The 25514-nt window shown below is 34.9% G+C and overlaps 1 protein-coding gene across 1 annotated transcript; it reads left to right on the top strand.

Moving 5' to 3' along the window:
- Positions 1-1368: 1368 nt before the first annotated feature.
- LOC110633167 (uncharacterized) lies at positions 1369-14670 on the top strand. Its single transcript, XM_058129120.1, is given in 4 exon segments — positions 1369-1658; positions 13890-14089; positions 14169-14226; positions 14229-14670. Coding segments are annotated over 4 exon segments (579 nt in total). The 5' UTR covers positions 1369-1477; the 3' UTR covers positions 14369-14670.
- Positions 14671-25514: the final 10844 nt, after the last annotated feature.

The raw sequence follows: 25514 nt of genomic DNA, 5'->3' as shown, positions 1-25514 counted from the left end.
ATTTTTGTCCACTTTCTTATTTTTGTCCACTTTCTACCATGTTAGGAATTTTTCTTTTTAATTGAGTGGGTCAAATTGACCCTACTTAGATGCATTTAAATTTGCCCCTTGTTAATATATGCTATAGATTTTTTTTTTTTTTTAAACTCAATGAGGTCAATTGACCTTATAAATTAAACTAAGAAATTGATAATACGCGTAGTTATTAATAATTTTAATTTATATATAATATTTAATTTTAATATATAAAAATAATATAATATTTTAAATTTTATATTAATTATTTTAAAATTTATTTTATTATTTTTATTTCTCAAATTTTTTAATAAAAATTATATAATAAAAATAATTAAAAAAATTTCATATGTTAGATAAGAATTACCAGCACGTGGCTATTAATAATTATAATTTATATATTTTATTTTAATTTTAATACATAAAAATAATATAATATTTTTATTTTTATTAATTATTTTAAATTTTATTTTTATTATTTTCATCTCTCAAATTTTTCAATAAAAATTTTGTAATAGAAATAATTAAAATTTATCTATATTATATAATATAGATATAAATATATATATATATATATAATTAATATATATTAATATATTATAAGTTATTTTATAATAATAATTATTTATTATAATATTAATAAAATAATTATTATAGAAAATAATATCTAATATTAATTATATGGTAATATTATAAAAAATAATGTCACATGATATTCTATTAAAAATATATATACATATATATATATATATAAATTAAATAAAAAACCAGTAATCACTAAGAAAGATTTTTATCCTTTATTAAAATATCATCAAGCAAAAAAATTTAATATTATAATATTAAAAAATGGTAAATTTTATTATCTATAATAAATTTTATATCTAATTTATATGAGTAGAGTCCTGTTATAATATTTGTAATGCTCGAAGCTTTTTATATCATTAAATATTTTATTTTTTAAAAATATTAATGTGTTTTAATTTAATAATTTTAAATTATTTTTAAATTACAAATTTTATTTTTTTTATATAATTTACTCCGATTGAATATAAAATTTTAAATTTAAGTATGAATAAAAGAAAAAAAAAATTGATCCCACAAACACTAATCTTGCATTCAAATGGTGTAACACCCAAAACTGTCAAAATCTTCTTATTTAAAAAAAAATAATGTCAAAATCAGAATCCAGTACGGGCAAACCATGCAATCCCGGATACTATCATAAAAGAGGGACACGTTTCATAATATCATTGGCTTCTAACATGGCAACGTGGTAAATGCCACGTACTGCACAACAATCACTGCATGCGCTCTCCGTGTCTTTCCGAAACGGCTTCAAAGTGAGAGTCCCCACAAATCAGACACAGTATTCAAATCTTAATTTGGTACTTCCGGTCTCTGTAGAAAGGAGGGATGATGGGGTGGTCGAAGGAGCTCGCCGGCGACTGTAGTGCATGGGTGGATGAGAAGACAATCAATCAAGGTGAAAAGCTTGGTTGGAGTGTTGATTGGATTGGGTTGTTTGGTGGGTTTGAAGTTTGCAGTGAGAGATCATAATCATTTCTTTATGGCTTCTGAAGCAATCCACGCTGCTGGGATTTTGGTGTTGATATATAAGCTCACCACCCAGAAGACCTGTTCTGGTACTTCATCTTTTATATATATACATATTCAATTTTTTTTCTTCAGAATTTTGTTCTGCTTTAATTTCTGGATGTTCTAATTGCATGGCTTTCAATTTCTTATCCATGGTTATTTATTTATTTGTTATTTTTGCTATGGATTATATATATATATATATATATATATATATATATATATATATATATATATATATATATATATATCTCTGAAATTTGGTATGAAAAGCTTAAAATTAAGCACTAGATGAATCCCAAATCAATAGGTCGAATTTTTATTTTTAATTCGATTTGATTTATTAAAAATTTTGGCTTATTTAATTTGGTTCTATTTGATCTACTAAAATTTTGGTTTCTTTCTAATTCGGTTCGATCTATTAAAAATTTTAACTTATTTGATTTTGTTCAGTTTGATCTACTAAAATTTATGTTTATGTAATTTTTTGGACTCATAAGCCTAAGCTTAGAAACGATTTCAATTCCAGATAGTTCTCTTCATTTCTTACCGATCTAATAGTCTGATCAACCAACTAGGCTACCCTTGATTAATTGGCAAAGCTCATTGATTTATACTATTAAATTTTAAGATATATAGTAATTATTAGATATATTTTAAATATGAAAAATACACAAATAATTGGGGACACCATTTTGAAATATTTTACATTAATTATAGCTATAAATAGCTATTTTTATTTTGAATTAGGAGGTATAAATTATGTGAAATTCTTAGCTAAACTTCAGTCATGTTGTAGAAAACTGATGAATAATTATATCAGCTTGTGATTCCTAAAAAGTATCTTCTAGGAGTCATAATTTTTCTATATTTTGAAGAAGAAGGGATGAGAGAAGAGCCGTGCTATCAAGTTTGTAAATGATATGATGGTGACAATGGAATCTGTGGACATGTTGCCTTTGAGCTTTGAAAACTTGTTTTGTTTGTCTATATTTGTGATCTTTCTCTACGCTGCATTTATGGTGATTAATACTTGGCTTTCTTGACATTATATATATGAAAATTAATTAAAAATTACTAATAAACCCATTTAAAAATTTATTAAAAGATTAATAATTCATTCAATTTAAAAAAAATACAAAAGATGATGTACCATCAAATGAAAAAGACAAATTAAAAAAAATTCTCTATATATTTGAGTCTGAGTTTTAGGTAAACTGAAATAAAAAAAAAAAAAAAAGAAAAGACTTTAATATTGTATTTCAATGAGGCCTTAACTAGCTATTTTTTTCATCATATTTTCATTTTTCATATTCATAATAATCACAATTTTTTCTTTTTTTATTTTTTTTTAATTCTCTATCAATTGGGTTTTTTTTTTATTTTATGAGAAATATACTATAATTACATTTGAATATGGATGATATCTTCCAAATAAAGAAAATATAATGATAAAAAATTTATCAAGTCATCAATTTACACCATCATAAAGAAAAGTTATTTTATGCTTTTATAAAGTTATAACTTCAAGAGTTTAATAATTATTTAATGAGATGAAGACTGAATTACTTTTTTGTACAGCATGCTTTTATTCAAAATATTCATTTTTATTTATTATTTTACAAAATTATTTTTTTATTTTTATCATAAAAATTTGCAATAATAATAATTATTATTATTTAATAATTTATTATTTTATATAATTTTTTTATTTAAATTAAAAAAAAAATTTTTTGACCTACTAATTTAATTTTTTGGCCCACCCCTTATGCCAACGGTTGGAATGGCGGTGGCGGGTTGACATGTAAGAGGTTAGTTGGCAATTAAGTCATTTTGGATTGTTACAAAAAATCAAAAAGTTTCAATATGCAAACAAGTGGCATTTTTTTTTTTTATTTCTTACTTTTAGAAAGTAAAAAATATAAATAAAAAACATTTAACAGCTATATATATTATATTTATATATGATAAAATATATAAATTACGGATCAATTCTTATATTTTTTATGAGAAAAAATTTATTGCCTAAGGTTTTATTAGGTTAAATGAATAATTCATCCGCTTAAATTACTACTAATTAATATGAAACAATTATGTCGTTCAAATTTTTTTAAATTTTGTTTTGTTGATAAAAGTTATTATTTGTTTATATCTAAATAATTATCTATTTTTAATTTTGTATAATTTGTTATAAAATATATTTATCTAAATATAAATATTATTTAAATATCTAATATACTCTTTTTAATATATAATTATTTAAATATAAAAATATTCTTTGTCAATATAAAATTATTTATATAAATACTTGTAACACCCCTGATTTTTAAATATATTATTTTTGAGCAAATATTGATGTTTTAATTTTATTTAAATTTTAAGAAATTATTTGAGATTTTTTCAGATTTTAAAAAATCGGGTTCGATTTTCCGAAAATATAAACTTTGATGATTTTTAAAAATTTATCTAAAGACCACGTGGCAAAACTAAAAATATATTTGGAGTCTACAAATTTTTCTGAGTTTTCTAAAATTTTTTCGAAATTTTTGGACCTCGTTTTCGGTCCCGAGGCAGAGTAAAAATTTAAAATTTTGTATCTTGAATCGAACCGGTCTAATCGAACCGGACAGGATCAGACCGGATGAATCGAACCGGACTGGATCGGACCGGTCTTCTTCTTTTTCTCCCCCTCCCCGCGCGCGTCCGACCCCTCTCCCTTTCTCTCTCTTTTTCTCTCTCCTCCCTCCTCCCCTTGCCGCGCCGCCGCCTCCCCTGCCACCCCACCTCGCCGGCGCGCCGCCTCAGCCCTCCCCCACGGCGCGCGCTGGGAAGCGGCTCCAGCGGCAGCAGCGCAAGACGCGACCTTTCGTCTTCCCGGCCAAAATCCGGCCGATCCAGCCACCAATCAGATCGGGTCTTGTGTCTAAACTCATCTACTCGTCGAGAGCTTTCCATAGACACCAAGAACACCGAAATCCATTGAGCGGTTTGTCCAATTTTTGCCCGGGAAGTTTTAGCCCATTTTGACTTTCGGGCTAGATTTCTCGCAAACCGTGAACCCCACGAGAAAACCGAGAGTACCAGAGCGCTCCACTCGTCGAGAGCTTCGCAGGGATATAAATTTCAAAATTTTTTGACACTGTTTTTTGGTGGGTCCCACGAAACTTCGCAGTGTTTTTCCGAGCATTAAATGAGCTTAGAAAATTCTGAAAAATTTATGTACTAACCCCCGTGTTGTGGGCTTCGTGTAGGTATCCTCAATTCACGAAAATTCGACAGTTGACCAGGTCTGTGAATTTCCGGCCAGACAGACCCGTTACCGGAAAAGTCTCCGAATTGGACCGAGGTTTTGGCTACCCCCCCATTGTCAGACGTCCCGAGCGCGTCCCCGGAGTCGGAATTGGCAAAGGTAAACCCGAACCTTGCTTTTTCATAATTTTCTAGTGCTTAAATAGGATTAAAAATCCATAAAATATTCGTGGTAGCTCAGAAAATTCTGATTCTTTTTGCAATAGCCTAGTAATATTGCTAAGGACCTCGGGGCAAAGTTTTAGAATTTTTAGAGCTTGTTTGGGTAGTTTTTGCAAAAATGATCAATTATAAGGACTAAATTAAAATTTTACATGATCAATTATAAGGACTCTGTCCGGTTGATTTCTTGAAATTGGGCCCAAATGGGCCTTAGAGTTGGGTTAAGTGAATAGTTAGGCTTACTATGGGCCTCGGGGGCTTTAGGCTGGCCCAGGTCCTAGTGCCGGTCCGGCCCATAGGTTGGGTCGTGACAAATGTGGTATCAGAGCTTAGGCTCCAAATTCTTAGGGAATGTTCATCTAAAGTGTTAGGAAGAGTCTACTAGGAGTTACATGCGGAAAAATAGGGTCCACATTCGTCTTGCATTGTCATCTTTGCTTCTAGTTTCTGCTTCATATATTGTGTGTAAATATGAGTCTATAGAGCTATGTAATGTGCAGTTCTGAATTTTGTGGGCTAATACTGCTGAATTTCAAGAAAATGCGTAGAAGCAGGAGAGCTGCCACTGCATCAGAACTAGATGTGCCTGACGAGGTGTCAGCATAGGATGAGGCGCCTGCCCCGAGGAGGCGGGGTAGGAGGCCTAGAGCTGCTCAAGTAGAAGAAGCGGTGCCTCGTCGAGATCGGTCTTTCATGGCACAGGTCCCATGGACCCCATGGCAATGCTCTAGTGGGTTCTGAAGAACCATCGATATGATGGCGCAATATATGGTCCACCCTCCACAACAGCAGCAGTCCACCGCACCAAGAGGGGAACCTTACAAACAGATAATAAATTTCAAGAAGTTAGTGCCTGGTACTTATGATGTGTCAGACGATGCATATCGATTTTTGGATTCCTGCAGACAGGCAGGAATAGAGTTGCAGTTGACTGATAGAAGACTTGTAGAGTGTATGCAGCATGTCATGGGGCCTATACCTAGACAGTGGATGAATGACTATATATTACCTCGGATAGAGGGTTTGTCGTAGACTCAATTTGTGGAACTGTTCATCAATCGGTTTGTGCCAGAAAGTTTCAGGGATCAAAAGCAGTGGGCCTTTGAGGCCTTAAGATAGAATGGCAGGTCTGTAGATGAATATGCTATAGAATTTCTTGAGTTGAGCAGGTATGCCCCTACAGCAGTAGCTACAGAAACTATAAAGGTGAAGAGATTCCTAAAGGGGCTTCACAGGAGGTATGCAAACCTGGCCATGATGTCGGATTAGTCTTTTGATGTGGTGGTTGATCGAGCCAGACAGATAGAGATTAGCTATGCTGTGGATGACAGTGGAAGAGCAAAGAAAAACAGAGCAGAGGGTTCTTCAGGTGTTCCCCACATGGGTACTACGGATAGTGGTGGCGGACTATTTCTGAGAGGAAGAAGCGAGGAATAAGAGGAGTGGTTTTAGACACAAATCCAGGGTTCGGACCAGTGCGGATCGGCAGTGGTCACGATTCGAGTACAGCGATTCTGGTGCAGTTCAGATCCTCTTTGGCACCTTGTGCACAGTGTGGAAGAGGACATTCAGGACCTTGTATGATGGGTTTAGGAGTATGCTTGGTGTGGCCAACTGGTCACTTTGCTAGGGAATGCCCGTGTTGGTGAGCCACGATGGGGTCACAAGGTTCGATTACAAATGTTCCTCGATTGTATCAGGTGCTTCCGGCATGGCGACGATCGATTGATGCCAACAGAGCCGAGGACAAGGGGGCCGTGGATTTGGAGGCAGATCAGGAGATAGAAGTCAGTATCAGGATTCTGCCACTCAGGGTAGGGGTCAAGCTCGGGTTTTCACCCTGACCCACCAGGATGCTCAAGCTTCAAATGTAGTTGTGGCAGGTATTCTTCTGGTCTGTTCCTATGAGGCTCGTGTTTTGATAGATCCGGGTGCTACGCACTCATTTGTCTCCCCTGTGTTTGCCATGAGGTTGGGTAAAAACCCTACAACCTTAGAATGTCCTTTGTCGGTAGCTACCCCACTTAGTGACAACATAGATGTAGATATGGTTTTTCCGGGTAGCCCAGTAGTGGTGGATGGAAAGATCCTCCCAGCAGACTTGGTTCCTCTACCAGTGATTGATTTTGAAGTAATTTTGGGAATGGACTGGTTGGCAACTCATTATGCCACTTTAGACCACAGGAACAAAAAGGTGCATTTCCACATACCTGGTGTGGAAGAGTTTAGCTTTGATGGTGAGAGGAGCGTGGCTCCATATAACTTGGTGTCAGCAATTAGTGCTAGAAAAATGTTGAGGCGTGGATGCCAATGGTATTTGGCATTGGTGAGAGATACATCTGTAGAAGGTGTCAACGTGGAAAATGTTCCTGTTGTCAGAGAATTCATGGATGTCTTCCCTGAAGAGCTTCCAGGGTTGCCACCAGAAAGGGGAATAGAGTTCTACATTGATGTTGTTCCGGGTATAAGCCCCATATCAATGCCACCTTATAGGATGGCCCCAGCAGAATTGAAAGAGTTAAAGGAGCAACTACAAGAGCTGTTGGATAAAGGTTTCATACGTCCGAGCACTTCACCTTGGGGCGCTCCTGTTCTATTCGTGAGAAAGAAGGATGGGTCATTGAGGTTGTGTATTGACTACAGACAGCTGAATAAGGTGACTGTGAAGAACAAGTATCCACTTCCTCGGATCGACGATCTGTTTGATCAGCTTCAAGGGGCTAGATTCTTTTCCAAGATAGACCTGCGATCAGGCTACCATCAGTTGAGAATCAGGAATGAGGACGTGTCCAAAACGGCATTCAGGACAAGATATAGTCATTATGAGTTCTTGGTGATGTCTTTTAGACTCACTAATGCACCAGCAGCCTTCATGGACTTGATGAACAGGGTGTTCAAGCCATTTTTGGACCGTTTTGTCATCGTATTCATAGATGACATTTTGGTATACTCTCGGACCGAGGAAGAACACGTGTGGCACTTGAGAATGGTGTTGCAGACTTTGAGGGAGCACCAGCTATATGCCAAATTTTCAAAATGTGAATTTTAGCTAGAAAGCATCTCATTCTTGGGACACGTGGTTTCTAGTGACGGCATTCAAGTGGATCCTAAGAAAATTGAAGTCAGAATCGATTGGCTTAGGCCTACAAATCAACGAGGTGCTAAGTTTTAGGTTTAGCTACTATAGGCGTTTTGTGCAAGATTTTTCCAGGATAGCGGCTCCCTTAACTAAGTTAACTCGGAAGAATGTTCCATTCATTTGGACAGATGACTGTGAGAGGAGCTTCCAGAAGCTTAAGGAGTGTCTAACCACCGCCCCTGTGTTGACACTACCTATGAGTGGTGAAGGATACAGGTGTCTTGTGACACCTCGAGTTGGCCTAGGGTGTGTTTTGATGCAGAATGGAAAAGTAGTGGCTTATGCTTCAAGACAGCTGAAGAGGCATGAGCAGAACTACCCCACCCATGATTTGGAAATGGCGGCTGTAGTCTTTGCACTAAAAATCTGGAGACACTACCTGTATGGTGAAGTGTGCGAGATATACACAGACCACAAGAGTTTGAAGTACATCTTCCAACAGAGGGATTTAAACTTGAGACAGAGGAGATGGATGGAGCTTCTGAAAGATTATTATTGCACTATCCAGTACCACCCTGAGAAGGCCAATGTAGTAGCAGATGCTTTGAGCAGAAAATCTTCTGGCAGTTTGGCACACATTTCAGCAGAGAAAAGACCGTTGATTCGGGAAGTACATGAGTTAATGGATCAAGGTTTAATCCTAGATCTTTCTGATGAGGGGGTATTATTGGCTCATTTTTCAGTGAGGCCAGACTTGCGAGACAGAGTTAGAGTTTCCCAGCACAGAGACCAACAATTGATGAAAATCATAGAAAGAGTACAACAAGGTGAAGGTGGTGAGTTTGGATTTGCCAATGATGGCGCCCTAGTACAGGGTTCTAGGATATGTGTGCCCGATGTGGACAATCTCAGAAATGAAATCATGCAAGAGGCACACTATACACTGTACAATGTCCACCCAGGTTCCACCAAGATGTACCATGATGTGAAAGATAGCTACTGGTGGAATGGCATGAAGAGAGACATAGCAGACTTTGTGTCCAAGTGCTTGACTTGTCAGAAGGTGAAGTTTGAACATCAGAGACCGTCAGGGAAGCTGCAAGAGCTCCCTATCCCAGAATGGAAGTGGGAAATGATTACTATGGATTTTGTGACTGGGTTGCCTCGTACCACGCGAGGATATGATTCGATATGGGTAATTGTAGACCGTCTAACCAAATCAGCTCACTTCTTGCCTGTGAAGACTACGTACTCTGTGGCACAGTACGCCCGACTCTACATTCGAGAAATAGTCAGATTGCATGGAGTTTCGGCTTCCATAATATCTGACAGAGGGCCCCAGTTCACTTCTCAGTTTTGGAGGAAGTTGCAGGAGGCACTTGGCACACAGTTGAACTTTAGTACGGCTTTTCACCCTCAGACAGACGGACAGTCCGAAAGGACAATCCAAACACTGGAGGACATGCTTCGCATGAGTGTTTTGGATTTTGGAGGTCAATGGGATGATCAGCTAGCTTTGGTGGAGTTTGCCTACAACAACAGTTACCATTCCAGCATAGGGATGGCACCCTATGAGGCATTATATGGAAGGAAGTGTAGGTCTCCTCTGTGTTGGACGGAAATGGGAGAAGCGAAGGTGCATGATGTAGATCTAGTGCAGTACACTTCAGAAGTAGTTCCTTTAATCAGGGAACGATTGAAAATAGCTTTCAGTAGGCAGAAGAGTTATGCAGACCCCAGACGGAGGGATGTGGAGTTTCCAGTAGGCGACTATGTATTCCTGAAGATTTCTCCGATGAAGGGAGTGATGAGATTTGGAAAGAAGGGCAAGTTGGCACCTCGGTATATTGGACCTTTTGAGGTTACTGATAGAGTTGGAGCAGTTGCCTACCGGTTGGAGCTACCACCCAACCTTTCTCACGTTTATCCCGTATTTCACATCTCCATGCTCAGGAAATACATTCTAGATCTTTCTCATGTACTACAGCCGGAGGTAATAGAGCTAAAAGAGAACTTGACATTTGAGGAGCAACCTGTAGCCATAGTGGACTATCAAGTGAGACAGCTAAGATCAAAACAGATCCCTATGGTTAAGGTTTTGTGGAGGAGTCAGTCAGTGGAAGAGTGCACCTGGGAGTCAGAACGGGACATGCGTAGTAAGTACCCTTATCTGTTCAATGTGTAATCATGTACTTTATTCTGCCTTGTATAAAATTTGAGGACGAATTTTCTGTAAGGAGGGAAGAATGTAACACCCCTGATTTTTAAATATATTATTTTTGGGCAAATATTGATGTTTTAATTTTATTTAAATTTTAAGAAATTATTTGAGATTTTTTCGGATTTTAAAAATCGGGTTCGATTTTCCGAAAATATAAACTTTGATGATTTTTAAAAATTTATTTAAAGACCACGTGGCAAAACTAAAAATATATTTGGAGTCTACAAATTTTTTTGAGTTTTCTGAAATTTTTTCGGAATTTTTGAACCTCATTTTCGGTCCCGAGGCAGAGTAAAAATTCAAAATTTTGTATCTTAAATCGAACCGGCCGAATCGAATCGGACCAGTCAAATCGGACCGGTCTTCTTTTTTTTCTCCCCCTCCTCGCGTGCGTCCGACCCCTCTCCCTTTCTCTCTTTTTTTCTCTCTCCTCCCTCCTCCCCTTGTCGCGCCATCGCCTCCCCTGCCACCCCACCTCTCCGGCGCGCCGCCGTAGCCCTCCCCCACGGCCGGCCGCCGCCTGGAATGCCGAAAAATGGCTCCAGAAGCGACGCGCAGCGCGCGCACGACCTTTCATCTTTCCGGCCAAAATCCGACCGATCCGGCCACCAATCGGACCGGGTCTTGTGTCTAAACTCATCTAGTCGTCGAGAGCTTTCCATAGACACCAAGAACACCAAAATTCAACGAGCGGTTTGTCCAATTTTTGCCCGGGAAGTTTTAGCCCATTTTGACTTTCGGGCTAGATTTCTCGCAAACCGTGAACCCCACGAGAAAACCGAGAGTACCAGAGCGCTCCACTCGTCGAGAGCTTCGCGGGGATATAAATTTCAAAATTTTCCGACACCGTTTTTCGGTGGGTCCCACGGAATTTCGTAGTGTTTTTCCAAGCATTAAATGAGCTTAGAAAATTCTGAAAAATTTATGTACTAACCGCCGTGTTGTGGGCTTCGTGTAAGTATTCTCAATTCGCGGAAATTCGACAGTTGACCGAGTCTGTGAATTTCCGGCCACATAGACCCGTTACCGGAAAAGTCTCCGAATTGGACCGAGGTTTTGGCTACCCCCCATTGTCAGATGTCCCGAGCGCGTCCCCGGAGTCAGAATCGGCAAAGGTAAACCCGAACCTTGCTTTTTCATAATTTTCTAGTGCTTAAATAGGATTAAAAATCCATAAAATATTCGTGGTAGCTCAGAAAATTATGATTCTTTTTGCAATAGCCTAGTAATATTGCTAAGGACCGCGGGGCAAAGTTTTAGAATTTTTAGAGCTTGTTTGGGTAGTTTTTGCAAAAATGATCAATTATAAGGACTAAATTGAAATTTTACATATTGTGATGGATGACTGATTTGATGGCTCAGGAGGGCCTGTGTGATGTGATTGAGTTGCGGATATATGGGTTGTGAATATAGAAGTGTGTTTTGAGCCATTTTGCAGGTTGGGTAGGTCCTAGGTATAGGGGAGACTCTGCCGGATTTTCGGCACGACTTAGGACGTACTTGATCTTTTTTTTATTTGTGTTGAGTCATTTGTATTAAATAATTGTAATGTAATTGTCAGGTGAGCCGGGACAGCCTTCTTCCTCCGCCCAGCCGCCACAGTGACCGTTGTCAAGTCTGTGAGTAAAATATTAATTTTAATTGTAATTTCACTATTATTATATGTTCAAGCATGCCCATGCATCACTTATATGCATATATCTATGTAGATAAACCTTAGGCACAATTTATGTTGCATTCATAACTGTGAGAGTGCCATGTATGCTGTTGTGATAATTTGGAGCAGTGTGCGTGCGTTGGCGTGCTTGTGATGTGGTGTGGACTATGGACAGGACGGGTAGACACGGCTTGAGATCTTCGCTGGGACCCAGTCCTTCGGGGTAGACACGGCTTGAGTTCTTCGCTGGGACCCCGATTTGGTTATTAAGTGGAAGTCCGAGCTGAGTTCTTCACGCACAGCTTGGAATTAAGAGAATCAGATAGGGATCAGCTCCCATATATATATGATTGATATTGCTGGGTGCGTGAGTGCTCCAAATTACCTTTTTACTGTTATGATGTGGATTTATTGCTGATGTTGCATTTCACTCTACAGGGTACATTAGTTTTAGATAGTTATAGAGATTATGGTTAAAATTGATATTTTACTCTCTGAGTCGAACGCTCATTCCTGTTCAATATTTTTCCAGGCCACAGGAGGATATTTTTGAGGCTAACCTGCTTTCTCCCTCGCAGGTTATTTATTCATGCTTGTGTAATTCTATAAATTTCTAAAATTTCCGCATGTGTTAGAAATGTTTATTTGATATGGGTCTGTAAACTAAATTATTATTTTGGACTTGTAAACTTAATATTCTATGCATGTTTGATGGATTGGATGAGGGAGCTGAGCTCCCATTTATTTTTATGCTGATGAGTATGTGGAGGGTGAGCTGAGCTCCCCAATTAAGTATTAACTGTGTTTACAGGTCGGGTGAGTCAAAAACTCCCCGTTGGTAGGTCCATTTTATGGCCGAACTCTGTCCGGTTGATTTCTTGAAATTGCTCCTAAATGGGCCTTAGAGTTGGGTTAAGTGAATAGTTAGGCTTACTACGCCCTGGGGCTTTAGGTCGCCTGTGTCCTAGTCTTGGTCCGCCCATAGGTTGGGTCGTGACAATACTGACAATCATTTATTAAATAAAAATATATTTAATTATTTAATATATTTTTTTACTAAATATAAAATAAAGAATTTAATTATAATTTATAAATTTTATAAATAAAATAAAAAATTCAATGAAAATATAATTTTCTTGGAAATATTTATAAATTATAAATAGATTATAACTTTAACGATATATCTATGAAATAAATTACATTAAATCAAATGAAAATAAATTTTCTGGTATAATTTTTTCTCGAAAATTCAAGTTTATTTTTTATAAATTTTTTTTATTGAAATATCACTATAAATAAAATAATCGTAATTTAAAAAAAAATAGTATTTAGAAGAACATCTTTATTAACTATTTTGAACTTCTCAGAAAAGCATATCATTTTCTAATTATTTAGTGTTTTATATTTAAATAATTAAATAGTTAAATATTTAATTATATTTATTTTACAATTTTATATTAAAATAAATAATTACTTGAATATAAAATTTGAATTAGGGCCATTCTGTTAAGAAAACAAAATTTGATTGACATGTAATTGTTTCAAATCGGCTGCCATTTGAATAAAATGATCATTCTGTTAACGTAATAAAACTAAATTATTTCACAAAAAAATATAAAAACTGACTTGTAATTTATCATTATATGTATTATTTTATTTTATTAATTATTCTTTATCACACTGTATTATACTACATATTAAACATATAAAACAATAGTTGATTTTAAAATTTCTCAAGCCGTGAGGGTTTTTTTTTTTTTTTTTGGGTGATAATCCCTTATTTATGGGCAATATTGCATTGTCTTGGTTGTTCCAATAACCATGCAGCCATTGTATTGAACTTGGTACAGGTCTTTCACTTAAGAGCCAACAACTTACAGCTTTATTTTTAGCTATAAGATTGGTTTGTAGCGCCATATTGGAAGCGGACATCCATACAGTGCTAGATTTTGCCACATTGATTTCAACAGCATGGATTATATGCATGATACAATTCAAGTTGAAGTCAACCTACATCAATGAACTTGACAACATGCCCTTATACTACATGGTAAAAGCATTATTAATTATTCCATTATCATACTTATTTGTTTTGTCTCAGCAAGTGTTGTTCAATATTCTTGCTATAGGTTGTGCCTTCTGCTATTGTCGCTGTGTTAATCCACCCGCATACACCAGATTTAAGCATTAGCAGATTCTCTGGGCTTTTTGTGTGTTCTGGGAATCTGTCTTACTTCTGCCTCAACTTAAGGTTTTTGTATCCACTCCAATTTTTCACTATGAATTTGACAGCAGTTTATTGAAACTACATGAACTAAATTTGTTGTGATCTTCTCGTAATGGCTATTAGATGATTGAACCATTTACAGCTCATTATGTATTTGCATTGGGTGTTGCAAGATTCTTAGCTTGTGCACATTGGATCATCCAGGTTAGTTATGTTCCTTTGGGTTTTACAATTCTTATGCACAATGTATACTTGCTTATCACATGCTTTAGTAACTAGTATACACCCATCTAATTAAAAATTGATAAGTAATTTAAAATCATGGTGTGCCCTAACTAAATACATGGTAAGATCTATTATATATAAGATTATAATTTTTTATTGGCTGGGTGTATAAATTAATTTATACATGTTAACCCCACAAGCTCAAAGGAGCATAGATTTTGATGATATTAAAACTCAACTAGAATCAAACTAACATTGTTTTAAGTGTTGTGCTTCTCAAAGAACAAAGAAAAAGACACAAGGATTTTATGATAGATTCGTGCTTTTAAAGAAAGGGTGACATTCTAAAGATAACACAGGACGAATCAAATGAGATAAAAGAAGAAAAGGTTACCTTCCAAGGCTGCATTGAAAATCAGAATTGAAGGTACATATAGTATAGAAGTTAAGTTTAACTAGTTAAGTTTAACTTTTAGGATTGCTTGTGAAAAGAATTGAGGAGTAAAAGTCAATGATGCTTATTTTCAATCCCTCAAAAGATTATCTCTTTTAAATATCATTATTGGCCTAAAAGTATTTGACTATGATTTGGTGTAAAGTTTTTTAGTTTTGAAAGTTATGCAGAAAAGTTTTCCTGGTATGCTAATTGGTTTGCTACTTGTTTAGTATGCTAACTAGTTTGCTATTTTCTCCAATATGCTAACTGTCTCAACTCTGCACAACATCACAGAAAAAGACAAAATAACGGCTATTTTTTTGAATTTGTAATTGTAAAGTTCAAATGAGTTCTCAAACGGTCAAAAACGTTCCAAAGCTATAAATACACCTACCCTTGGCCATTTTACACTTAATGAAAATCTCTCCACTGTTCAAAATCATAAAAGCTTTCATTCAAAGTGCTCAATGTGTTTTTATTGCTCATCATTGGCTTATTTACTCATCTCTTCTTTATAGATTCTGTTGTATTGAGTGAGAGTGAGTTTTAAACACATTATTATCATTTATGAGAGGTCATTCAAGCACCTATTGAAGCTTGATTGTGATAAAGTGTTTGGAATAACACTTGGTAGAAGTGTGAAACTACTTGTAAAAGCTTTGGTGAGAAGATTTGTAAAAGGCTTTTTGTCTCTTACCTTTAAAAGAGAAGAATAGTGAAGTGAAGACTCAAAGTGGGATCTTTGAGAGAGTGGATGTAGGCTAGTTGAGCCGAACCACTATAAAATTTCAGTGTTCATTTTCTCAACCCTTGCTCTTTACATTTATGCATTTTAACTTTATGATTGATATGCTTTTGCTGATATGAAAGTTGAGGCCATTTGCTGTTAACCTTGTTGCAAACTGAGAAAATTAGTTTACTGCTAAATCTGCTGATATCTGATTTAATCTGCTTGTTGTTTGATCTGCTGTTAGTTAGTATATCTGGTGTACTGCTCTGTTTGCTGTGTTTTGAACATATTCAGAATACTAAAATTTCTACCAAATGCTAATATAATATGTTGGATCAATATACTGATTACATATAGCCTAACTTTGAATCAACTTATCAATAGAGCTGTATTATTCATATTTCACATTAGTCAATTGAGTTGAACCTAGCTGCAATTTTCAAAGGTTTTAAGCAAGAACCGAAAATTGTTTTTAGAGTCCAATTCACCCCCCTCTTGGACATATTTTGGGACATCAATTTGGTATCAGAGCTTGTCTCTCTTGCTTGAGGATTAAACCCCTTAGAGTGATCCATACACATGGCTAGTTCATCTAGAAACTCAGCTGGTATACCTGCCCCCTTAGCTGAAGGTTATTCCATCACTAGACCACCACTTTTTAATGGCACAGATTACTTCTTTTGGAAAACTAGAATGAGAAACTTTATAGAATCTGTTGACATTGATGCTTGGAGAATAATTAAAGATGGTCCTTATATTCCTTATAAAATCAGTGAAGGAACTGTACAAATTCCTAAAGCTGAAGTTGAATTTGATGATAATTGGAAGAAAATTTCTACAAATGCCAAGGCTATTAACATTCTTCATTGTGCTCTTGATATTAATGAGTATAATCGTATTTCAGGATGTCAAACTGCAAAAGAAATATGGGACAAACTAGAAGTCACATATGAAGGAACTGATGTGGTGAAAGAGTCAAAGGCAAACCTCCTCATCCGTGATTGTGAGTTATTTGAGATGAAACCTGGTGAAACTATTACTGAAATGAGTACCAGATTTACAGATCTTGTCAATCTTCTTAAAGCTCTTGGAAAGAGATTTGAGGAACAAGAACTTGTAAAGAAAATTTTGAGTTCTCTTCCAAAGTCATGGGAAGCAAAGACTACTGTTATTCAAGACACCAAGGATTTCAGAAAATACACCTATGATGAGCTAATTGGTTCTCTCATTGCACATGAGATGATCTATAAGAAAGATAAGAAAGAGGGTGATCAAAAGAAAAAGAAAGGTATAGCCTTCATATCCGAAAATGTAAATGAGAAAAAGAAAAGTGTTGCTTTTAAAAATAGTTCAAGTGATGATTCAAGTGCTTCAAGTGATGATGATGAAGATATGGCAATGATAGTCAAAAGATTCAAAAGAGCATTTAGAAAAGGTGGAAGCAAATACAAGAAGTTCACAAAGAAATATGCTCCAAAGACTCTAAATCATTCAAGTTAAATAGTTTGTTATGAGTGTAACAAACCTGGCCACATCAAGCCAAAGTGTCCTACATTGAAAAAGAAAAACAAGTTTAGAAAGGATAAAAGCAAAAAGGCAATGGCAGCAACATGGAGTGATAGTGACTCTTCATCAAATGATGAAACAAGTGACAAAGAAGCTGCAAACACTTGTATGATGGAAATTAAAGAAAAAGGTGAAAGCTCACACATCGAAGATAGTGAAAATGAGGTAAATCTTGAACTTTCTAATGTTGATGAATTAGAACTTGCATTTGTAAAACCATATGATAAATATAGAACTTTTAAAAAGAAATGCAAAATTTTAGTTCATGAAAATTGTGTTTTAAGATCAAAAAATATTTCCTTGAGTATGGCTTCAAAGGAAAATGAATTTTACAAATCACAAATGAAATTATTTAAGGAAGTTAATGATGAGCTACAAAGATCAAAAGAAGTGTGTGAACAACTTCTTGAGAAAAACAGAATTCTTGAAGCAAAAGTTGAATCTTTGACAAAAGATTTAATTAAATTTACAAAAGGAAAAGAAACACTTGATATACTTCTTGGGAATCAAAGATCCACAAATGAAAAATTTGGAATTGGTTATGATGGATTTATGAAATATGAAAAATACAGACAATTTTTTGTTAAAGCTACTTCCTTTTCTCAACCAAGTATTACATGCTTTTATTATAATAATAAAGGTCATATGATTAATGCTTGTCCTATTAGGAAAGGAACCTTTAAGGCAAAAAAAATATGGGTGCCTAAAGGAACCCTACCTAATATTACTAACACACAAGGACCCAAAGTTGCTTGGGTACCTAAGAACGATTAAGCGATTTCAGTGTCCGCTAAGGAGTATCTGGAAATGAACATTGATACATTGATAATGGCTGCTCTAGGCACATGACAGGAAATAAAGGCAAGTTTTCATCTCTTACTTTAAAAGAAGAAGGTTATGTCAAATGTGGTGATAAAAGTAAAGCTAAAATTATTGGATGTGGAACTATTGGTAAAAATCCTTGCATTGAAAATGTTGCATTAGTTCAAGGATTAAAGTATAATCTTTTAAGTGTTAGTCAACTATGTGATAATGGTTTTAAAGTCATTTTTACTTCTACACATTGTGAGATTCATGGAAATAATGTTATGTTTGCTGGTGCTAGAATAGATAATATTTACCTACTTGATTTAATAAGTCTTGAAGAAAATTGTGAAACATGTTTTATGACTTCAGATGATAGTGCATGGTTATGGCATAGAAAATTAGGACATGCTAGCATGAGTACACTTGCTAAACTCTCTAGAAGGAACCTTGTTAGAGGACTTCCAAAGTTAAGATTTGAAAAAGCATTTCAATGCAAAGCATGTGCACTTGGTAAGCATACAAAATCATCTTTTAAATCAAAAAATGTTGTAACTACATCTAGACCATTGGAATTATTACATCTTGATCTTTTTGGTCCAATCACACCTAGAAGTCTAGGAGGCAAGGCATATACATTTGTAATTATTGATGATTTTTCAAGATTCACATGGACTTTCTTTCTTGCTCATAAAGATGAAACCTTTGATATATGTGAAGCTTTTTGCAAAAGAACTCAAAATGAAAAAGGATATTGCATTACATCTTTGAGGAGTGATCATGGAAAAGAATTTGAAAATAATTTGTTTGAAAATTTTTGCTCTCAAAATGGTATTTATTATACATTTTCAGCTCCTAGAACTCCACAACAAAATGGAGTTGTTGAAAGGAAAAACAGATCTTTGCAAGAAATGGCAAGAATAATGCTGAATGAAAACAGTTTACTAAAATATTTAAGCGTGTCAGAATACAAAGATGCTACATTTTGAACAGAGTTTCCATTAGAGCTATTTTAAAGAAAACTCCTTATGAACTATGGAAAGGAAGAAAACCCAATATTGCATATTTTCATGTCTTTGGTTGCAAATGTTATATTTTGAATAACAAAGACAGCAATATCAAGAAATTTGATGCTAAATCTTGTGAAGGAATATTTCTAGGCTATTCAACAAATAGCAAAGCATATAGAATTTTCAATAGAAAAACATTGACCATGGAAGAATCAATGCATATACTTTTTGATGATGCTAACACTTCCTTGCAAAGGAAAGATTCTTGTGATGATGAAATTGAGCAGATTCTAAATTCAAAGAATTCAAATAAAGATGAGATTGATTCAAAAGAATTAGTGGAGGATGATCAAAATGACAAAGAAGAAGAACTTCCTTGCTCCACAAATGTTGAAATTCAAGATAACTCCCAACCAAATGTGGAAGAACTACAAATTGAGGAATCTCAACATCAAGATATTCCACAAGAATGGAGGTACCATAGAAATCATACCAAAGATGACATTCTTGATAGTCCATCACAAAGAATGATGACAAGAGCTCAACTTAGAAGATATTTTGGTAATGTTGCTTTTGTTTCTCAATTTGAACCCAAAACATATGATGATGCTCAAAATGATGAAAATTGGCTTGTTGCTATGCAAGAGGAATTAAATCAATTTGAAAGAAATAAAGTGTGGACACTTGTTCCTAAACCTAAAAAGCATTCTGTTATTGGAACTAAATGGGTATTTAGGAATAAGATGGATGAAAAAGGACATGTAATTAGAAATAAAGCTAGACTAGTAGCTCAAGGATACAACCAAAAGGAAGGTATTGATTTTAATGAAACCTTTGCTTCGGTTGCTAGAATTGAAGCTATTAGGATGTTATGTGCATTTGCATGTTTTAAGAATTTCATGCTTTATCAAATGGATGTTAAAAGTGCTTTCTTAAATGGATATATTGATGAAGAAGTTTATGTGGCTCAACCTTCTGGTTTTGAAGACCCTCATTTTCTAAATCATGTTTATAAGCTTACTAAAGCTCTTTATGGTTTAAAGCAAGCTCCTAGAGCATGGTATGAAGCAAGCTCCTAGAGCATGGTATGAAAGACTTAGTAAATTTTTGCTTCAAAATGATTTTAAAAGAGGAAAAGTGGATACTACTCTTTTCATTAAGAAACCAGGAAAAGACATGCTTATTGTGCAAATCTATGTAGATGATATCATTTTTGGTGCTACTAATCATTCTCTTTGTAAAAAATTTTCCAATATGATGAAAAGTGAATTTGAAATGAGTATGATGGGTGAACTTACTTTCTTCCATGGATTGCAAATTAAGCAAATGAAAGATGGAATTTTTATAAATCAGTCTAAGTACATAAATGATATGCTAAAGAAGTTCAAAATGGAAGATATGAAAAGTATTGGAACTCCCATGAGCTCCATAGTTAAATTGGAGAGAGATGAAAAAGGTAAAGAGATAGATAACAAACTCTATAGAGGTATGATTGGTTCTTTACTCTACTTGACAGCATCTAGACCAGATATTCATTTTAGTGTATGTTTATGTGTAAGATTTCAATCATTTCCAAAAGAATCTCATCTTGTAGCAGTTAAGAGAATTTTTAAGTACCTCATTGGCACTCACAACATTGGCTTATGGTATCCAAAATGTGAATCATTTGATCTTATTAGTTATAGTGATTCAGATTTTGCTGGTAGTAGACTGGACAGAAAAAGCACTTCTGGAACTTGTCAATTTCTAGGTCATGTATTAGTTTCATGGCACAGTAAAAAGCAAACCTCTGTTGCACTTTCTACTGCAGAAGCTGTATATATTGCAGCTGGAAGTTGTGTTGCACAGATTTTGTGGATGAAACAACAGCTTGAAGATTTTGAAATTAAATTTGATCACATTCCCATAAGATGTGACAATACTAGTGCTATAAACCTATCAAAAAATCCTGTCCAACATCTAGAAGCAAGCATATTGAAATTAGACATCATTTTATTAGGGATCATATTCAAAATGGCGATATTCAAATTGAATTTGTCCCTTCTGAAAAACAGCTTGCTGACATTTTTACAAAGCCACTTAATGAGGAAATTTTTTACAAAATAAGAAGAGAACTTGGTATGATTGATGCTCTTAATTAAGTTTTGATGCATTCTCATGTTTCTAAATGAAAATGAAGTGATATATGTTGGTTTGTAGTGTTAAAAATGTGTTCTGATATTTTTGGTGCAATTTGAAAAATTTTGGGTCTGATATGATATGAACAGTATTCTGCAGAATTTGATCACAGTGGCATACTAATTTGTTTGCTAATTGTCTTGATTGCTAAATGCTTTACCACTGCTCCTAACTTTTCGTTGGCAAACTGGAAGTCAGGTCTGATTGTACTAATACTCAAAAAATTATTTTTACTTTCCGAGCTCCTATTCTGCATGTTTAAAGAGTATATTACTTAAATACCCCTCTATTTAGAACATTGCATCTCTATGTGCTTTAAGGGCAAAATAGACTTTTGACATATAAACTAGCGCGGGACTCAAAATTTTTTCAGAACCATCAATCTTCTCTCTGCTTCTCCACTGGTACACGGTACCCGTTTCTCTGCAAATGTCTCCATTTATGTCTTTTCAGATTTAAAGTTCAAAATTTCTTCTCTCTTCGTCGCTTCACCTCCCAAAACCCGAACGAACGCGTCTTCGCTCCACTTGCTAACCCATTTCGCTCGCAACCTTCCAAACCATCGTCTCTTTTCATCTTCCTTAAAAATTTCCGAAACCCATTGGCTGTGAATCAAATCGGTTATTCCAAGTTAGAAAATCCCCGAAAATTTTTCTATTCATTCCTTGTTATTTCTCTAAATCTGCCAAAAGAAGCCATTCAAAGTGATTCTCGTTGGATTAAAATTTTCTGACGCATTTGGTATTGATTCGCATTCTCTGTCTCTACAAGTCTTAGGTATTGAATCTAAAACATTAATAGAATCGTGTTTTTACATTTTTTTGTGACTGTTCTGTTTGTTTTGCTTTCGCAATGAGCTGTTAAATTTTCTTATTTTGAAGCATTAACATTGCGTAAAAATGTGCTATATAGCAAAGCCATGAATCGGTTGCCATTGATTCTTAAGAACCCGAATATTTCTTACTGTCAGTTTTTTTTTTCATATGACATTGTGCTACATTATGCTAGAAATATGTTGATGTGCTTCGAACGATTATATATTGGCTGCTCACATTGTTAAATTCGTGAACCTAGATTTCTCTATCCCTTCGGCCTAATTTTCTTCTGGGTTGGTCATGGCGCGGGCAAAAGGAAAAGGCAAAGCAAAAATCTCTACATATTCATCATCTTCGGACTCCACTAATTCAAGTGTTCCTGCATCTCCTCCTCCTCAAAAAGACGCTCCTCTAGTAATTGGAAAATCAAAAGAAAAGCCCAAGAAAAGAACTAGTGAGCCTGTCCAAGAAAAAGGAACCAAAAAGAAAAAGACTTCAAAAGCTCTAGTTATGCATATGGAAAGGGCCATTCATGAACCAAGGTACATCCACTGGCCTGCTTTTACTAAAATCTCTGTTCCTTTACAATCTCTGTTTGAATATAAAAAATGGGACAAATTGTGCTCTGTCACTGAAGGAGTATATGTGGATTTAGTTCAAGAATTCTATAAGAATTTAAGAGTTGATGATTCTGATAGAGATGAATCTTTTAAGGTGAAAATGAAAGGAAAAGTCTATGAAGTGACAGTAGACAGATTAGCCAAAGCCCTAGGAATTCCAAACAGTGGGAATAAAATTTGTTCTCACAAAAAAGTTTTTGCTGTTGGTGGATTTAATAAAAGAGATTTTGAGGCTGAAGTGTTTAAAGGGGAAGTAAAAGATAAGACTAGCATTACCCATGCTCACCAACACATCAAAATTCTTCATAGCTTTGTCATCTATGTGCTAAATCCTAGAACTGGCAGTCCAAACTATTTAAGTACTCTTGATCTCTGCATAATTTGTCATATTGTGAATCAAATTGAATTTAATCTTGCCTACTTTATGCTGAAGCAAATTATGAAGTGGAAACCACCTTACAAGCTAACCTATGCTCATCTTCTTAATGGTCTGTTTAGAGACTTTGGGATACCTCTGGAAACTAAGAAACTTAGGATAAATATGATCCCAATTACAAGTCTGCAAAAAGATGACGATGGAAGAAAACTTAGATTTGAACAAGGTGCTAGTTCCAAGGATAGTGCAAGCGGTACTGTTAATGTTGAAGGAATTCTGGAAGAAATGAACAACTTGAGGGAATTTGTTGAAATTGAACTTAAAAAAATACAGAAATTTAGAGGATTTCAAACTGTTCTTATGAATGCCCTTGATTCTAAAATTGATGGCACTTTGATGTTGATGTATAAAATTGTGGAAGAATTATTTAAAATCAAAGTTCATCTGGGTATTTCAAGTACTGAAGCTGGAGAAACCAGTAAGGCTGCTACTGGTTCTGTTCCTCAAAAAGAGAAAGAAGAAGAAAAAGAGGAAGAGAAGGAAGAAGAGGAAGAACAGGAAACAGAAGAGGAAAAGGAAGAAGAGGAAGAAGAAGAAGAAGAGGAAGAGGAAGAAAAAGAAACAGAAGAAGAAGAAGAAGAGAAAAAGGAAGAGAAGAAAGAAGAGGAAGAAGAGGAAACTGAAAAAGATAAAGATGATTCTGATGATGGAAATGGTAATGGAGGTAGCAAAGAAGGAAAAGGGAAGGATATGAGTGACTCAGAATCTGAGACAGAACCACAGACTCCTGCTCCTGCTGCACCTGAAAAAGAAAAGGCAAAAACAGCTCAAAAGGAACAAAGAAGCAAGCAGAAAGAGAAAACTGGTAAACCATCTGGCAAAAAGACTAAAACTGGCAAAAAGTTGTGAGAATCTGTACTCTGCTGCAATCGAGTTAGCAGTAGCCTGTTATTCCCTTAACATCAGGAACTGAAATGGCTGCTGAAATTCTTTAAACCTTGAGTGATAAACCTGTCAAGCCAAAAAAGGTGAAGATGGCTGCTCCAAGGCAAATCAGAAGAAGCTCTAGGCTGAAAGGATAAACAACCATACTGCATGTTTACTGATTGAATTTTGTCTAACAGTCTATCTCTTAATTTGCTACTTAGTTTGCTACTTTTAGTTTTTCTGAACTTTAATTAGTTTGCTATATCAGTTACTGTTTTGACTGTTTATTCAATGCACTTAAACTGAATTTTGATTTATACACATGTGCATGATTTCTCCCATTATCTTTTGATGCTGACAAAAAGGGAGAGAAAATGAATGAGTAATCTTGATGGTACAACTTATGGTTGATATAGTTTGTGATTACTTGTGGTTGATATAGTTTGTGATTAGTATATTGTTGATATAACTTTATAGTGTGCATATTGTTGATATAACTTGTGAATGATATATAGTTTGTGATTAGTGTGCATATTGTGCATATTTAGTTAGTATCTTTAGTCACACTTGACTCCTTAAGAAAATGCTTATGAATATTTCATTGAAATTATTAAGGGGGAGTTATTTGTGATTAATTGTTGATATAAGCACATACATAGGGGGAGTTATTCTCACATATACATTCATATATATACACACACTTGTTAATATTTACATGGTGATTCAATTGAGTTTTGTCATCATCAAAAAGGGGGAGATTGTTGACCCCACAAGCTCAAAAGAGCATAGATTTTGATGATACCAAAACTCAACTAGAATCAAACTAACATTGTTTTAAGTGTTGTGCTTCTCAAAGAACAAAGAAAAAGACACAAGGATTTTATGATGGATTTGTGCTTTTGAAGAAAGGGTGACATTCTAAAGATAACACAGGACGAATCAAAGGAGATAAAAGAAGAAAATGTTACTTTCCAAGGCTGCATTGAAAATCAGAATTGAAGGTACATATAGTATAAAAGTTAAGTTTAACTAGTTAAGTTTAACTTTTAGGATTGAATGTGAAAAGAATTGAGGAGTAAAAGTCAATGATGCTTATTTTCAATCCCTCAAAAGATTTTCTCTTTTAAATATCATTATTGGCCTAAAAATATTTGACTATGATTTGGTGTAAAGTTTTATAGTTTTGAAAGTTATGCAGAAAAGTTTTCCTGGTATGCTAACTGGTTTGCTACTTGTTTAGTATGCTAATTAGTTTGCTATTTTCTACAGTATGCTAACTGTCTCAACTCTGCACAACATCGCAGAAAAAGACAAAATAACGGCTATTTTCTTAAAATTCGTAATTGTAACGTTCAAATGAGTTTTCAAACGGTAAAAAACGTTCAAAAGCTATAAATACACCTACCCTTGGCCATTTTGCACTTAATGAAAGTCTCTCCACTGTTCAAAATCATAAAAACTTTCATTCAAAGTGCTCAAAGTGTTTTTATTGCTCATCATTAGCTTATTTACTCATCTCTTCTTTATAGATTCTGTTGTATTGAGTGAGAGTGAGTTTTAA

Source organism: Hevea brasiliensis, chromosome 10 (genome assembly GCF_030052815.1).
Source record: "Hevea brasiliensis isolate MT/VB/25A 57/8 chromosome 10, ASM3005281v1, whole genome shotgun sequence".
NCBI lineage: Eukaryota > Viridiplantae > Streptophyta > Magnoliopsida > Malpighiales > Euphorbiaceae > Hevea > Hevea brasiliensis.
Note: the sequence above shows the minus strand (reverse complement) of the source record. Positions and strands in the feature narration are given on the sequence as shown.